At 40.9% G+C, this 16841-nt stretch overlaps 1 protein-coding gene across 3 annotated transcripts in view; it reads left to right on the forward strand.

Moving 5' to 3' along the window:
* Window positions 1-16775, forward strand: part of DDX42 (DEAD-box helicase 42) — a 41257-nt gene extending 24482 nt beyond the window's left edge. For all 3 annotated transcript variants that reach the window (XM_042916264.1, XM_042916263.1, XM_042916266.1), the window contains 12 exons: window positions 2565-2669; window positions 4499-4618; window positions 5486-5662; window positions 6367-6495; window positions 7093-7192; window positions 7759-7806; window positions 8586-8683; window positions 10083-10359; window positions 11299-11525; window positions 13186-13296; window positions 14427-14528; window positions 15185-16775. In XM_042916264.1, coding sequence (XP_042772198.1) covers window positions 2565-2669; window positions 4499-4618; window positions 5486-5662; window positions 6367-6495; window positions 7093-7192; window positions 7759-7806; window positions 8586-8683; window positions 10083-10359; window positions 11299-11525; window positions 13186-13296; window positions 14427-14528; window positions 15185-15874 — 2184 coding nt within the window. In that variant the 3' untranslated portion in view covers window positions 15875-16775. The remainder of the gene's footprint in view (window positions 1-2564; window positions 2670-4498; window positions 4619-5485; window positions 5663-6366; window positions 6496-7092; window positions 7193-7758; window positions 7807-8585; window positions 8684-10082; window positions 10360-11298; window positions 11526-13185; window positions 13297-14426; window positions 14529-15184) is intronic.
* The last annotated feature ends 66 nt before the right edge of the window (window positions 16776-16841 follow it).

The following is a 16841-nucleotide window of genomic DNA, read 5'->3' on the forward strand; positions in this document are numbered from 1 at the left end:
CTTGTGATTCTCTCTCCCTCTCTCTGTGCCTCTCCCCTGCTTGTTCTCTCTCTCTCAAAATAAATAAACATTGTAAAAAAAAAAAAAAAAAGTGACCACTGATCAAGTCTTAGTATACTATCAAAGAAGAGTAAAAATCCACAATAATTTGAAAAGACTATTAAATACTCTCTTCCCTTTCCAATTACATGTTTGTGAGGCCAGATTTTCTTCATAGGTTTCAATCAAAGCAATATGTTGCAACAATCTAAATATAGTAGGAACCAATTTCTTTTAAGTTAGACTTGTAAAAAGATTTGTGAAAAAGGGGCACCTTGCTGGCTTGGTCGGTAGAGCATCCAACTCTTGATCTTGGGGTTGTGAGTTTGAGTGCCACAGTGGGTGAAGAGATTAAGATCACTTAAGTAAAACTTTAAAAAAGATTTGTAAAAATGTAAAACAAGGTTATGACTTTTTAAAAATTAAGGCTTTTATGTTAGAGTATAACGAGTGTATTATTTTCAAATGAGTAAATCTTAAAGACATTTCTCAGTTTTAGTTTTAATATGGTAAATGTCAATGCATGAAACCCACACAAGCAAAAGTTCATGTTTTTTAGGGCATCTGAGACAAAAAAGTTTGAAAACGACTGGTCTAGACTATGGATTATATTCAGTTTTTGAAATGTTTCCTTTTGCACAGATGCTACCAAATAATGCCTTGGTATTTTACATGTGGCAGATGAAACTAAGTATGTGAGACTGATGTGAGAGGAAGCATCTATGACAAAGGATGATGGCCTAATAAGGAAAAACACATAAGTACTTGAAATAATCATCTCATAAAATACTTGAGATCCTTGGTGAAGCTCTCAAATCTCATCATCATGCTAGGGTGGCCCACAGTTGTTCACATGTAGTGTGGGCAGTCTGCCCAGAGAGACCAGCAGTAAGGAAAAGGATAACCCTTCTGCCTATAAGTAGCTTTGTTCACATTCACATTAAGTATTTATTTGTATATTTATGACTCTATTTCATACCCATATGCAAAAAATTACATATTTGTATGTAAAATTTGTGAACAAGAATTCTTGCCCTTATGGAGCTTTCATTCTGATAAAGAGAACTGAAGAACATCCTGTTACAGCTTAGTGCAACAGTAGTGCTAAAGGGGAACTTTTAAAACAATGCTTACTTTTTTTGTTGATCATACCATAGAAATATAATTAAACTTTAGGTTGCACCCACAGTTAATGTCATTTTATTGTAGATCTCTTATGTGGTTAAAGAGAATCAGCCAAATGTGTAAGTGGTGATATACCTTTTTTTTTTTTTTTTTTTTTTTTTAATGTTTATTATTTATGGGAGAGAGAAACAGTGTGAGCGGGGAGAGTCAGAGACAGAGAGGGAGACACAGAATCCGAAGCAGGCTCCAGGCTCCGAGCTGTCAGCACAGAGCCTGACGCGGGGCTTGAACCCACTAACTGCGAGATCATGACCTGAGCCGAAGTCAGGTGCTTAACTGACTGAGCCACCCAGGCACCCCTGATATGCCTCTTTTTATAGTCCTGGTACAATAAGTTATGAGAAGAGTGTCAGGAATGACTTCTTCCCTCTTTAGAATAAGAAATACTTAGCCATACAGTTTTTAAAAAGTTACATAAAGAGTTTCAGGTTTTAAAAAGAGTAGAACTCCCTCTAAAGGCAGAGGTCTCCTCAGAGGAAATATTAGAAATGTTTCTAAATGCTAGAGCTGTGAGAGGCACCTGGGTGGCTCAGTTGGTTAAGCGTCCGACTTTGGCTCAGGTCATGATCTCCCAGCTTGTGAGTTCGAGCCCTGCCTTGGGCTCTGTGCTAACAGCTCGGAGCCTGGGGCTCACTTCTGATTCTGTCTCCCTATCTCTCTGCTCCTCCCCTGTTCTCTCTCTCTCTCTCAAAAATAAATAAACATTAAAAAAAAGTTTTTTAAAAATGCCAGAGCTGTGTGAACAGCTTATTCCAAAACATGTATTTAAATGTTATAGGGTGGAATGTTTTTAAAATACTTGTCTTCTGAGGCCTTTGGCGTTGTAGATTCCTTAGTCTGCATCACGGTTGTTCAGATCTGAGGTATCCTTTAAGAGTGTCTTTAGGAAGTAGGTTGGTGGGGCACCTGGGTGGCTCACTTGGTTAAGCGGCCAACTTCGGCTCAGGTCATGATCTCGCGGTCCGTGGGTTCGAGCCCTGCGTTGGGCTCCGTGCTGACAGCTCAGAGCTTGGAGCCTGTTTCAGATTCTGTGTCTCCCTCTCTCTGACCCTCCCCCATTCATGCTCTGTCTCTCTCTCTCTCAAAATTAAATAAACGCTAAAAAAAAAATTAAAAAAAAAAAAAGGAAGTAGGTTGGTGTTTATATAGAAAATGAATACAGGAAAAGATACTGGTTATACATTTGGGATGTGTGTCATGAATAAGTGAATTCTTTTGTCCTCACTAGCTGGTTAAGGCTTTACTTGTGTAATATGTGTAAAAGGTTATTTTGCATTAAAATCAAACTTACAGGATTGACTCTTGAATTCTAGACTAACTTTGAATAATTGGACCTGCAGATTGACTATCCACCATTTGAAAAAAATTTTTACAATGAGCATGAAGAGATAACCAACCTCACCCCTCAGCAGCTAATAGATCTCCGTCATAAGCTCAATCTTCGGGTAAGTCAACCATGGTGCTAAATATTCTTATATTAATTAGTTGACAGTTACTATTATTGCTTATCCAAACTAAAATAACCTTCTTTTCTAATGGTCCTTGGACTATCTTTGATAGCAAGGCTCCTGTGTCTTGATTTTATTGTTTTAGTCTTCCACCTATTTTGGGATAGAATTGTTATATCTTTAATGCAACACACATGAATATGTATTCAATTTTGTATGTTGTATTGAAATAATAAGTCATTGTGACCTTAAAATCAGTAAGTAATTCTGCAGCGAGTACAGTGTGCTAGGAACTGTGTTGGGTGGGCTAGAAATGAAGAATATAAGTCCCAACTTCAGGAAAAGGAGACAAGATTAATAGATGCAAACAATATGTGGAATCCTAGGATATTTTTAAATTAAGGTATACTCAAATTAATATGTAGCATATGTTTAAAATAATTAGAAGAGGAAATTAACACCTTAGAATATGCACTCATTTCAGGATAATAGTTTTAAATTGACAAAAAGCTTTGGGTTGCACATTGACCTCATTGTTTAGGCACTGCTGGATGTTAGTTAAGTGAAACACACAGATGATACAGTAATATCTACTCTAGTGCGGACAGCTTTCTGGGCTGTATCTGCCTTACCAGTTTCTATGTGACATTTGAACTTCTGTTTTCCCAGAGAGGATGCATGCATATGCACGTATTGTCTATTTTTCAAGGCTAACCGCCCCCCACTCCTCCCCCTCAAAAAAGCCCTTTAAGTGAAATACTGATTAGATATATCAGTATGAGAAGCATTGCAAGGCTACTACTGTTAGAGTCAAAAAGGAGGCTATAAACCCCATTCTTCACCTGAGTAGTTTGAACAATGTTTTACTGTGCCTGTGGACCATCATTAAGTGGGATACTTGATTCTTCAGGCAGAACTAAAACTGGAAACAATAGATTGTATCTAGTGGGTATAGACATGTCTTATTTGGAGCTCATTTGCCCTTTTTATTTGAAGAGTAAATTTTAATTTTTTTCTACCATCTGGTTAATAGTTACTGCAAAATGGCAAAAAATACTCATGTCTTTTTCCAATCATTGAGCAATATTTTTTATTTCTTATAAGGAAATCTTGATTTAAGAGCTTTCTAGGCTCTTAATCATTTTAAAAATTTTTTCAAATCTTTCCCAGTTTATCTGTTTTGTTTTTTTCCTTCCAAGATTTTATGTAGATTCAAGTTAGTTAACCTGTAGTGTAATATTGGTTTCAGGAGTAGAATTTAGTGATTCATCACTTACATATAACACCCACTGCTCATCCCAACAAGTGCCCGCCTTAATGCACATCACCCATTTAGCCCATCCTCCCTGTCCCCCACCTCTTCTCCAGCAACCCTCAGTTTGTTCTCCATAGTGAAGAATCTCTTATGGTTTGTCTCCCTTCTCTGTTTATCTTACTCTTCCTTCCCTCCCCCTATTTTCATCTGTTTTGTTTCTTAAATTCCACCTGTGAGTGAAATCATAATGGTATTTGTCTTTCTCTGACTTATTTTGTATAGCATAATACACTTTAGCTCCATCCATGTCATTGCAAATGGGGCACTTAATCATTTTAAATCATATGACAATTATCTCAGGAATATTTAACATGGAGTTTTTTATGTGAGGTTTTAGATCCGTTATTATTTGAGTTCTGCCTTTTCAAACAGTGTATGTGTTTGGCCACAGACTTGTATTTTCCCTTTTTTATACTCAAGCTAAGTATAAGATACAGGTAAACACCATTGAACTTCCGATGCTGCTTATTTTGAAGTATGAGTCATTCCTGGGAGTTGTCTTTATCTCTAGGTCTCTGGTGCTGCACCTCCTAGACCAGGAAGTAGTTTTGCTCATTTTGGGTTTGATGAACAACTTATGCACCAGATTCGGAAATCTGAGTACACACAGCCCACTCCAATACAGTGCCAGGTAAGTAAAACATAATGAAAGAAAAACAAGGTAGAATCATATCCAGTGACCATACTTATTCTACAAACAATGCAAAACAGTAAAACAGCATTTGATCCAGAATTATATTGACGTGGAAAGAAGTGGTCTAAATATTTCCTCTTTGGCTTAGTCCTTTTGCTTTAATTAAGGGGGGCGGGGGGGAAGAACATACATGAAATCCAAGAATATTTTTGAAATCTTTAAAAATTAAAGAGCAGAAGTGAATTATTTACCATTCTAAGATGTTGCTAATAGGGCTGGGAAATATTCTTTTGTATCTGATAAATGTCTTAAAGATATAACCTGAAGAAAACAATTCATTAGCCTAAACGTAACAAAAAAGATTTGTGTGTAGACAAGTATAGCACTGTCAGTGACTAGGAATCCTTTGTCTCTGATATGAAAATTCTCACTTCTGTAACTGGAAGTAATAACTTGTTTTCCATTTATATGTTGGATTTATTCATTCCTATACAGAATATGAGAATTTTCTGGATGAGTGAGATAGTCTACCTTCTCATGGGGAAATTTTATTTTTTAATTTTAGCAATCCACTTACACTATGAATTGCAGTTTTTCATTTCTGTATCTCAGGCTAAATACAGTCATTCATATTTTGTAAATGGTGGCTGATCCACGTGAAGAGAATGATAATATTATTTCCTATAAATCAGGAATTTTATGGAAATGCTACGTATTTCTTGTTAATTTATAGACAGTGTGCATAACCCATCAGGTTATTTCTTGTTCCTTTGGAAATGAATGTCATTGATTTCCCCAAGATTTCCTGCAGTACATCTTTAAAATTTTAAAGTTTAGGGTGGATATATTTTATTTTTTCTCTAGGGCGTGCCTGTGGCGTTAAGTGGTAGAGACATGATTGGTATTGCCAAAACAGGCAGTGGAAAAACGGCTGCCTTTATCTGGCCGATGTTGATTCATATAATGGACCAGAAGGAACTGGAACCAGGTGATGGACCGATTGCAGTGATCGTGTGTCCTACTAGGGAGCTTTGCCAGCAGGTATGTACTTGGTGTAGAATGCTCCCTTTCGTATGTGAACTAATGTGGGACTAGCCAGTCAGTTGGATAGGATTAACTGGGAAACTTTTTTCATTTTTTAATTATTTATTTATTTCAAAAATATGTTTATTTTAGAGAGAGGGAGTGAGCGAGGGGGTGGGGCACAGAGGATCTGCTATTAGCACATAGCCTGACATGGGGCTTGAACTCACAAACCATGAGATCATGACCTGAACCAAAGTCAGACACTTAACCGACTGAGCCACCCAGGTGCCCCGGGAAACTTTTTTCAAAAATATGGTGAAATGAACATAACATTTTATAATTTTGATCATTTTTTAAGTGTATGGTTCAGTGGCATTAAGTACATTCATGTTGTTGTGCTACCAGGAAACTTTTGGAAAATATTGTTATGTATTTTCTACATAATGAAGTACATACTTTTCCCTAAAAAACACTGTTTTAAGAGAAAAAATACCTGGGAATTGTTTGTGTTTTCCTCCTGAGTTAATTCATTTTGTTTGGGTAGAATGGATTATAATTATAATGGCAAAAAGTTAAAAAAATGAATAATCCAGATTGTAGACAGTCTGTTGGGATGTACGTGATAATGGTTCATTTACTTTCAGAACTCACTTTTGCGTAGTAACAGGTACTTGTCAGTGTCATGGTTTGTTCATGTCATTGTGTCCACAACTTTGCAGATCCATGCAGAATGTAAGCGGTTTGGGAAAGCGTATAATCTTCGATCAGTGGCCGTGTATGGAGGAGGGAGCATGTGGGAGCAAGCCAAGGCTCTTCAGGAAGGGGCAGAGATTGTTGTGTGTACCCCAGTAAGTATGTCTTAGGTTTAAATGGCTCCTCGGCCACTTACGGAATGGTATGGAAAAAGGATTGGTTATTGAATGGCATGCCCCCTAAAATGTGATATAGCAGGGTGAAGAATACTCACCCTGTGACTTTGGTTTAATTTTGATTGGTTGACTAGATTAGCAGTCTATTAAGATTAATAGGTGTAAATTCTCCTTTGTTTTAAATCGGTTTTTGTGTTTTTTTTTTTTTTAATGCTCTCTTGGAAAATGGGTCTGTGGTTACTGAGAGCATCAAGAATCAGAAAGATATTTGGAATATAGTCAGAATTGCCTAGAAGAGTATAGTCTAAACATTAAACCCCATCAATAAGGTTTTAAATTAGGTCATTTTAAAATACCTCACAAAATAGTTCTGGCCGTTTTCTCACAATTAGGTTTAATTAGGTTTTTAATTTTTCTGTTCTTTTGTGCTCTGTAGTGCATGAAGTCCAAGGCTGTCAGACCCAGTGTCTTACAGTCTACAACTGGATTATTAGCACTTTTGCCAGGAACACAATTATAGAAAGTTCTTGTAAATGCCTTTAATTATACTCACTATACATTTTGTGAATCTTACAGGGTCGGCTGATTGATCATGTGAAGAAGAAAGCTACCAATCTTCAGAGGGTCTCTTACCTTGTGTTTGATGAAGCAGATCGCATGTTTGACATGGGATTTGGTATGCCTTTAATACCAGTTTCTTCTCCCATCCTGATACTCGCTTTTTCCTTGTCTTTCTAGACTTAACTTTTTTTCTTTCTGTATGAGAGAAGCTAAAAATACTCTTGTACAGGATTAGATCGTTAGCTATTTTTAGGAGTTCTCTCAGGAAGTATACATTAGGCTTGGCTGGGTTACAGGTATTTGGAAGTGCCTTTGTATATAGGAGGAATATTTTCTCTATATTTTTATTCATATGCCTTTAATCATAGAGGTCAAGTTCTGTGTTCTTAGGTAGGTGGATGTCGTATCATTGAAGGCCCTTTGCTTTCCTGTCCTCCCTGACTAAGCCAGATGTGTGAAATTCTGAATAACCCATCTTTACTGATTGGAACACTGCTGGGCCCAGCCCAGCTGGGAGGAGGGAAAGTGTTTCTGGGTTTCATACTAAATGATAGGTCTAGGAGTTTCAAATTTTCCTTAATAGTTATAACTTCTCATAGGAAGATTTTTACTATAATGACTTTTTCCCAAGCATCCCAAACTATAGTACAGACTTCTAATGTTATTTTATTCTGCTTCCAGAGTACCAGGTGCGATCCATAGCAAGTCATGTCCGTCCTGACAGACAGAGTATGTATGAAGCAGTTTTATTAAGTCACATTTATATTCGGAATAAACAATTAAGTATTTTATAAGCACTCACAGTATGGCAGCAAAAATGATCATGTGTGTCCTGGTGAGAACCATAGAGGAGGATATAAAAATAGTCTGTCTGAACTTGACAGGACTTTAGAGATCATCAGATGTAACTCACTTGTTTTTGCGGAGGATAACCCCAGGCTGAGGATTAAGTGACTTGTCCCAAGTTACACGATGTTATCAGCATGTAGAGGCAAAGCACAGTGCAGATCTGCTGATTTGAAGTCAGGAGCCTCTTTGGGTTTTTTTTGTTTTGTTTTGTTTTTTTAATTTTTTTAACGTTTATTTATTTTTGAGACAGAGAGACACAGAGCATGAACGGGGGAGGGGCAGAGAGAGGGGGAGACACAGAATCGGAAGCAGGCTCCAGGCTCTGAGCAGTCAGCCCAGAGCCCGACGCGGGGCTCGAACTCACGGACCGCCAGATCGTGACCTGAGCTGAAGTCGGACGCTTAACCGACTGTGCCACCCAGGCGCCCCAATCAGGAGCCTCTTTGAACCATGCGGACAGTCCCTGTCTTACCTGAAAATGTATAAAAATAGAAAAAGGAAAATGTTTTTTCCTTAGTAAATCAGTTTTGAAACTAAGTTTAAAGTTCAGGTGGGTTTATTTTATAAGCTGAATAATTCTGAATGTTAGTAGGAGGCTTAGTGGATATTCAAAAAAGAAGTCATACTGTTTATGTAACAGAATTTACTCTACCTTTTAGCCCTCTTATTCAGTGCAACTTTTCGGAAAAAGATTGAAAAACTGGCCAGAGACATCCTGATCGACCCTATTCGTGTGGTGCAGGGAGACATTGGCGAGGTAACCCTAATAAGCAGGGCCAGATGGGACCCCAGTGGGTTATTTCTCAAATTATGAAGAAAATAGAATTAATTTCTCCCTGTTGAGAAGAAAATTATGTTATTATGTATTTACAAATGAGGCAACACGATTCAGATTTGTTTTAAAAAACACAAGGTAGGAGGATAGAGGAGACAACTAAATTGTCAAAATAGGGATAATTATTGAAGCTGGGTGATGGGTACATGGGAGGTGATTACGTTCATTTCGGGTTTTTTTTTTTGTTTTTTTTTTTTTTTTTTTTTGAATGTTTAAAATTTTCCATAATAAAAGTTAAAAACTTTTAGGGGGAAAAAAAAGGCTTTGCCTGGAAGACTACTAGTCAGTTAGGATGGAACTGACATTTTGAATGCTTATAGGAGTAGCAGGCTCACTGCACAGCATGGAGTGGGTGAGACTTGAAAGCCCTGGTGAAAACGAGCTCGTGGCATTTTTCTTACCTGTGCATACGTCCTGTGTGGGAGATCTCTGAATTGTGATTTGGAATTAAAGTTGCCTAGAGAATTCCTTAAGTTGTTTGAATTCCTTAAGTTCTGTACAGTTAGTGTTTTGACACTGCCCACTTTTTTTCTTTTAAAAATTTTTTTTAACGTTTATTCATTCTTGAGAGACAAAGACAGAGTGCAAGTTCGGGGAGGGGGGAGCGGGGAGGAGCAGAGAGAGAGGGAGACACAGGATCTGAAGCAGGCTCCGGGCTCTGAGCTGTCAGCACAGAGCCTGATGTGGGGCTGGAACTCACGAGCTGTGAGATCATGATCTGAGCCGAAGTCGGACGCTTAACCGACTGAGCCACCCAGGCGCCCCTGGAAGTTTTATTTTTAAGGTTAACATTTCCATCAGCATTGCCAAAACAATATATTGCGTTTTGATTCTTTTTTTTAATTTAATTTAATTTTTTAAAATTTACATCTAAAATTAGGGGCTCGAACTCACTGACCATGAAATCATGACCTGCACTAAAGTCAGACACTTAACCAACTGAGCCACCCAGGCACCCCTGTCTGCATTTTGTTTTTTAGTGCCTTCTATGTGCGTGTATGAATTGTACTAGGAGCAGTGAGTGGGAAGGACAGAAAAGGAGCTTAATTGATTAGGGATAATCTGAACAGGCCTATAAAGAGGTCTTGCGAAGTACTTGGGCTTACGACTTAGGTGTATGTACAAATCGAGGGAGATGGAGAGCACAGCAATTTGAGAAGGAATGCAGGTTTTGAGCTGTACTTGACTTGCTGAAGGAAGGCCCAAGGAGAAGAGGGACTGTTCAGGGTTCTTCTAGATGCAGGTGGAACGTGTGCCGTCTGCTCCTTGTTCAGGTGCCCCTTGGCGCAGACGTCACAGTCGTCTGTTTCCTCTTTTTCAGGCAAATGAAGATGTGACACAGATTGTGGAGATTCTTCACTCTGGGCCTAGTAAATGGAACTGGCTTACCCGGCGTCTGGTGGAATTTACCTCTTCAGGAAGTGTCCTCCTGTTTGTTACTAAAAAAGCCAATGCTGAAGAGCTAGCCAATAACCTTAAGCAGGAGGGTCATAATCTTGGGCTGCTTCATGGGGACATGGATCAGAGTGAAAGAAACAAAGTCATTTCAGACTTTAAGAAAAAGGACATCCCAGTCCTGGTGGCCACAGATGTTGCAGGTAGAGTATGACTTCCCCCAGTGACCTTACGTTTCTATGTTCTGAACAGGCCGAGAGATGGCATTCTGCTGGCCTGGCTGGCCACACCAAATGGAACAGGCGGTTCAGAGCATAGTGATCACAATCTGGAGCTTTGGGTACCACTTTTCACTTAATGTTTCTCTTTGAAAAAAAGAATCCCTGCAGTGGGAAGACACTCGGGGAAAAAAAAATGTTGAGTCAGTTAATCATAGGCGAGGCCTTTGTTGTATGTCCGAATGTAGCAGCTGTCTTATGTTAATTGGGCATACTTCACTCAAGATCAAAAAGGTTTTTAAGTATGGTTCTTGGCTTGCATTGTGTTCTCGGTTTTTTGTTTTTTATTTTTGTTTTCCAATTTTCTTTTTAATGCTTATTTGTTTATGAGAAAGAGAGACAGCATAAGCAGGGGAGAGGCAGAGAGAGAGGGAGACACAGAATCTGAGGCAGGCTCCAAGCTGTCAGCACAGAGCCCGACATGGGGCTCAAACCCGTGAACTGTGAGATCATGACCTGAGCCGAAGTTGGACACTCAACCAACTGAGCCACCCAGGTGCCCCTTGTTTTCAGTTTAATAGCTGCCCCTAAAAACTCATGTTTTCTCCCCAAAAGGAGATAATTTCTCAGCTTCAAGGCAATTTGATGCTGGCTTTAGTTATTTTATATGTTCTTGGTGCAAGAGAGAGGCCATGGCAGAAGGCATCTGTCTCAGGCTAGATGGCCTGGCATCACAGAATCGACAATGGTGGGATTTGCTCTTGAAGGGTAACTTTAATTAAATGCTTGTGTATTAGCTCACCAAACCATGCACTTTGCCTAGAGTAGAGGAATGTGGTTTCTTAAAGAGCCAGCATTTTGGATTACATTGTTTTTTTCTGACTCATGCTGAAAAACAAAAGAATTTGGTTGTTTTTATTTCAGCCCGTGGTCTGGATATTCCTTCAATTAAGACTGTCATTAACTATGATGTGGCACGAGACATTGATACTCATACTCACAGGATTGGCCGCACAGGACGAGCGGGTGAGAAGGGCGTGGCGTATACCTTGCTGACCCCCAAGGACAGCAATTTTGCTGGTGACCTTGTCCGGAACTTGGAAGGAGCCAATCAACATGTTTCCAAGGAACTCCTAGATCTAGCAATGCAGGTGAGGGGCTGGGCACACTTCACTTTGCCCCAGGTTATAAAACTAAGTGAAAAAAATTCAACAAGCTTGAGAAGATAACATAGAAACAGGACAGGAAAGTTGGGGCCGTGGGTGGGGACAGTGCTTATGACAGATCGGTATTATAGGACATTAAAATTCATCTGGTCCATCTGCTTATCCTCTCCTTTCAGCAACATCTGTTTGAAAAGCTATTCCTTTTTGTGCTAAAATCTGTCCCTCTGAAATTTCTGCCTGCTTGCCTCATAGCATACTTGTAAGTTTAATCTCAAAGATGGCTACTATTTCCCTTACCATTCTTTCTCCCAGTCTTCTCCTTGGCGGGGGGGGGGGGGGGGGGGTGCTAAAAATGTGTGATGTCTTAAGAAAAAGATATATTTAACTACTTTACATAGACTTAGGTCTCAGACCTTTGACAACCTTGATTACCGATCCAAAGCTGGGCGTTCTACTGAATTAAGTCTTGAGTCATCTTTTAATTTTTTTTTTTTAATGTTTATTTATTTTTGAGAGAGACAGAATGCAAGTGGGTTAGGGGCAGAGAAAGAGGGAGACCAGAATCGGAAGCAGGCTCCAGGCTCTGAGCTGTCAGCACAGAGCCCGACGCGGGGCTCGAACTCACGAGCCGTGAAGTCATGACCTGAGCCGAAGTCAGACGCTCAACCGACTGAGCCACCCAGGCGCCCCTAAATCTCGAGTCATCTGAACACGTCATCCCCATATTACAAATGGATTCAGTATAAACATTCTGATAGTAAAGAGTTTGTGTTTTTTAGATTTACAAGCCAGCTCACAGAATAGCTTATCCATAATGTACTCACAGTGTGGTACTGCTGTCCATGCTCGGGGTTCTGGGAGTAAAGGACCTGCATTGCAGGAAGGAATAGGATACGGTTTCCTTCTCTTTCCTGGGTACAGAGAGCCAGTCGTAAACTACATTTTCAAACAGGATATACCTTGTCTTTGGCTTTTTCCTGCATCCCTTTTTGTGCCTCATGTTTCCTGTGCTCTCAGACTGTGTGATCAGCTTCCCTGGTCAGTGCCTTTCTGAAGCCAGCCCTACCTCTTAAGTACTTCATTTAGATTGTAACATGTGATTGTCAGATAAAGGACTAACCTCTCCCAGTCATGTTGGCATTCTGAAGAGAATGTGAATAAATCTGATGAGTAGTGTTCTGCTGGTGATAAGTTCAAGGAACACTTTGGGCTATGGGTAAATAAAACTTTCAGTTATGGGGCTACCAGTCCTGGACGTCTGCCCCTAGAGCCAATTCTGATGAGCCTCACTTTACATAGCCTTTTTCCTTTACTTCTGAACCCACCAGTTCTTAAAAGCTCCATTATTTGTATAGTCCAGTGGTATGTATAGATTGAGATATAGAAAATCAGTTCATTTTCCTCTAGGAAATTAGAAGAGTAAGTGTCTCATATCTGAGGCTTGTGTGATCACTTCCCTTCCTGGTGCTAAGACTCCTGACAAATTTGGTGGACTAAACTGTTCCTATGAACAGTTGCCGTAAAAACGTTGGCTAAACGTGAAGCAGTAAGTTCCTCCCTCTCCCTTAATTTCCTGTTTGATGTTGTCTTCTTTCTCTGGCTGCCTCTTCTTCCCTCGCCTAACCTTGAATTATGTTCAACACAGAATGCCTGGTTTCGGAAATCCCGCTTTAAAGGAGGCAAAGGCAAAAAGCTGAACATTGGTGGAGGTGGCCTAGGCTACAGGGAGCGGCCTGGCCTAGGCTCAGAGAACACGGTGAGTCCAGACTACAGTAGTGCCCTTAGGGCTGGTCCTGAGTCCTGGAAGAGGTTATGACTGTCCTCATCTACCTGCGAAAGCCTCTCTGAGTTCAGAACCTTGTCTAGAAGGGAATGTTGTGACTTCTATTGAAGAAGCACCCATGTGTACGTGGTGACTAGACATGCTCAGGAAATAGTCTAGATTAGCAGTGGTTTGCAAACTGTGGTCTCTGGCAGCAGCAGTAAACTGCAAACTTGTGCACTATCCCAGGCCCGGTGAGTTAGAAACTCTGGGAGGTGGGGCCCAGCAGTCTGTTGTTACAAGCCCTCCAGCAATGGCCTAGAGCCTGCTGCTACGAACACAGGGTCACTCTGTAAACTCTACTGTATCTTGTAACTAAACTCAGGATTGCTTCCTACATTCGGTGGGAAATAGCACCAGAGTGAGGTGAGAGCTAGCTTTTCTCACAGAACAGTTAACAAAAGTGTCCCCTCACTGGCTTTCTTAACTTTGATTCCAAACCAAAGTAGAAAGCTGCCAGTCTGTTTCTGGAGCGTTACAGTTAACTCGGTGTCTTTGAGAAGAATCTGCTCCTGTGTCTCAGTAACAATGATGCACAGGACACAGATGCTAGCGAGAGCTACCGTTGAGCACTTACTATATGCCAGGACCAGCCACTGCAGGCCGTCCTGTATATTAAGTCCATCTTTACATCCACCCAGTGACAGCAAGTACGGATAATAAACCTGAGGCACCCCAAGTTATACTCCAGTAAGTGTTGAAGCGGAGACTCAGACTTAAGAGTGGAACCATGTATATACTACATGCATATGTTGTATACTGCCTTGTGGCCTCTTTGTAGCATAAAGCTCCACAGAATTCTATAAATATCAGGTTTGTGTGCATAAAAATACCACATGATCAGCTTTGAGCATTATCTGACTTCATTTCGAATATATTAGGGTTAATTCCCCCAAAACAGAATCACTGGGTTAAAAGTCATAAATAAAACATTTTAAAATGATTATTACTGTACCTTTTTCCATAAAATATAAATAAAAATATCCTGTTCCCATTGCAGCGCCCACTTCTGTTTCCAGTATATTGAGGCCCATTCTGTCCTCATGGGTATGCTTGTTTTTTAGGACCGAGGAAATAACAACAATGTAATGAGCAATTATGAGGCCTACAAGCCCTCCACAGGAGCCATGGGAGATCGGCTGACGGCCATGAAGGCAGCTTTCCAGGTCTGGATTTAAACATATAAACAAGCTTTCACTGGTAACTCTTGGGCTGTGATGACGGGCCTAGTCTTTCTGAGATGATAGCTGGACTTACATGCTTGATGCTGGATTTAGAGCCTTCTCACTGCTTTCAGTTTTGAGTAGAAACTTAGTGGTAGCTTACCTAGAGGTGTAGGTGTAGAAGCTAGGGAATCTCCTCCTGCTGGTCACTGACCTCTGTCATCCCAAAGCCCAGGACTGTTGTGCTGCAGCAGGGCTGGTGTTCCCTCCCTGCCTCCACAGCCAAGAGTTTGCCTGCCTCTAAGACTGTTGTAATCGGATTGAGAGTAATTGCCATTTTCCAGCTAAGACAAGTTTGATTCTGTAGTTCTTATGAATTCTGAACACATCTTCTATACTTACTCCTCCAGTTGGCTGGCTAACCAGCTGAGCCTTAATTTATACATTTTATCTGCCCTCAGTGATGTTTCAGTTAGATCCCTAGGTTTATTCTCTCTCATTAATAGAGGAACAGAGAGACCACAGAGTAACGGGGCCATCAGGATGCTCAAATCATCGTGCCAGGATAGCATAGAATTTGTGTACCTTCTATTGCCAAGCTTACCTGTCCAATTTTCTTGAACCCGCTATCTTACCTACTCCCGTTGTCTCTCTTTTAGTCACAGTACAAGAGTCACTTTGTTGCTGCCAGCTTAAGCAACCAGAAGGCAGGAAGCTCTGCTGCTGGGGCAAGTGGATGGACTAGTGCAGGGAGCTTGAATTCTGTTCCAACCAATTCAGCCCAACAGGGCCATAACAGTCCAGACAGCCCCATTGCCAGCGCCGCCAAGGGCATCCCAGGCTTTGGCAACACCGGGAACCTCAGCAGTGCTCCAGTGACCTACCCTTCCACTGGAGCCCAGGGAGTCAACAACACAGCTTCAGGGAATAACAGCCGAGAAGGGCCTGGGGGAGGCAACGGGAAGAGAGAGAGATATACTGAAAACCGGGGTGGCAGCCGCCACAGTCACGGAGAGAGTGGCAATCGGCATGGCGACAGCCCACGTCACGGAGATGGTGGTCGCCATGGAGATGGATACCGCTACCCAGAAAGCGGCAGCCGTCATGCTGATGGTCACCGTCACGGGGAGAACAGACATGGAGGAGGTGGAGGCCGACATGGAGAGAGCCGAGGCGCAAACGATGGTCGGAACGGTGAAAGCAGGAAAGAAGGTTGCAATCGTGAGAGCAAGGTGGACCCCAAGGTGGACAGCAAGATGGACAAGATGGACACCAAGACAGATAAGACAGCTGACGGTTTTGCTGTCCCCGAGCCACCCAAGCGCAAGAAAAGTCGATGGGACAGTTAGAGGGTATGTGCTGAAGTGTGGAATCAATTGTCTTTAATTTTATTTTTAGAAAGATTTTTGGTAACTAGGTGTCTCAGGGCTGGGTTGGGGCCCACGGTATAAGGACCCCCTGCCCTTAGTGGATAGCTGGAGCTTGGAGACATTACCCTTTCATCTGGATCAGTTTTCAGATGTCTTCTTAGCAAGCTGCTTTGGTCCTTGGAAGCAGCGAGCACTGGGAACTTCCTTTTGGGCTCTGGGTGAGTTGTCAAGGTCAGTTGGGAATACCTTGGAAGAAAGGGCCTTCTAGGGCACAAAACTCACTCTAGGTTTATATTATATGTAGCGTATATTTTTTACTAAACTGTCACCTTATAAACATCTACAAATAAAATTCCTTTTCTTAGCTGTGTGGCCAGGCAGTCCCTTTTAGGAGTTGGCTTTCTGCAAACCCAACCCACTGAAGTGTTTGTTAGAGATTTGGGGAAGCATTTTGGTGCTTCTAGACTTTGCAGGGAAGGGAGATGTCTGATTCTAAGCGGGAGTCCATGGTCAGGTTCCCCAGCCAGGTTTGTATCCAGTCCTGAGACAGGAAGCAGCAGCCGCCTGCCAGACCCAGAACCTCTGCCCTTCAAGAGGAAAAGATGATCCTGGCAACAAGACTGCTCCAGGTCTGAAGTGTTGCTAAATTTAAACAAAAACTCTGACAGCTTTTAAAGTGTCTTCTATTTCATTGTATTTTTTTTTTAACTTGCCACAATGGTAGAAAAATCTTTTGCTGAAATGATTTTGATGATTTTTGTTCTATCTTGTTTATAAAAGGAAAAGAAATATACATCCTTCGAATTTTGTGACTTTGTGAAGGTTTCTTTAAGATGTGCATTCCTTTCTGCTTGCTCTAGTAAATGTTTTACTACTGGGACCTGTGGATTGTTTGTCATTTGTACTTCACAGTGAGTACATACAAAGTAGGATTTAGAACAGTGCA

This window comes from Panthera leo, chromosome E1 (assembly GCF_018350215.1).
Source record: "Panthera leo isolate Ple1 chromosome E1, P.leo_Ple1_pat1.1, whole genome shotgun sequence".
Taxonomy (NCBI): domain Eukaryota; kingdom Metazoa; phylum Chordata; class Mammalia; order Carnivora; family Felidae; genus Panthera; species Panthera leo.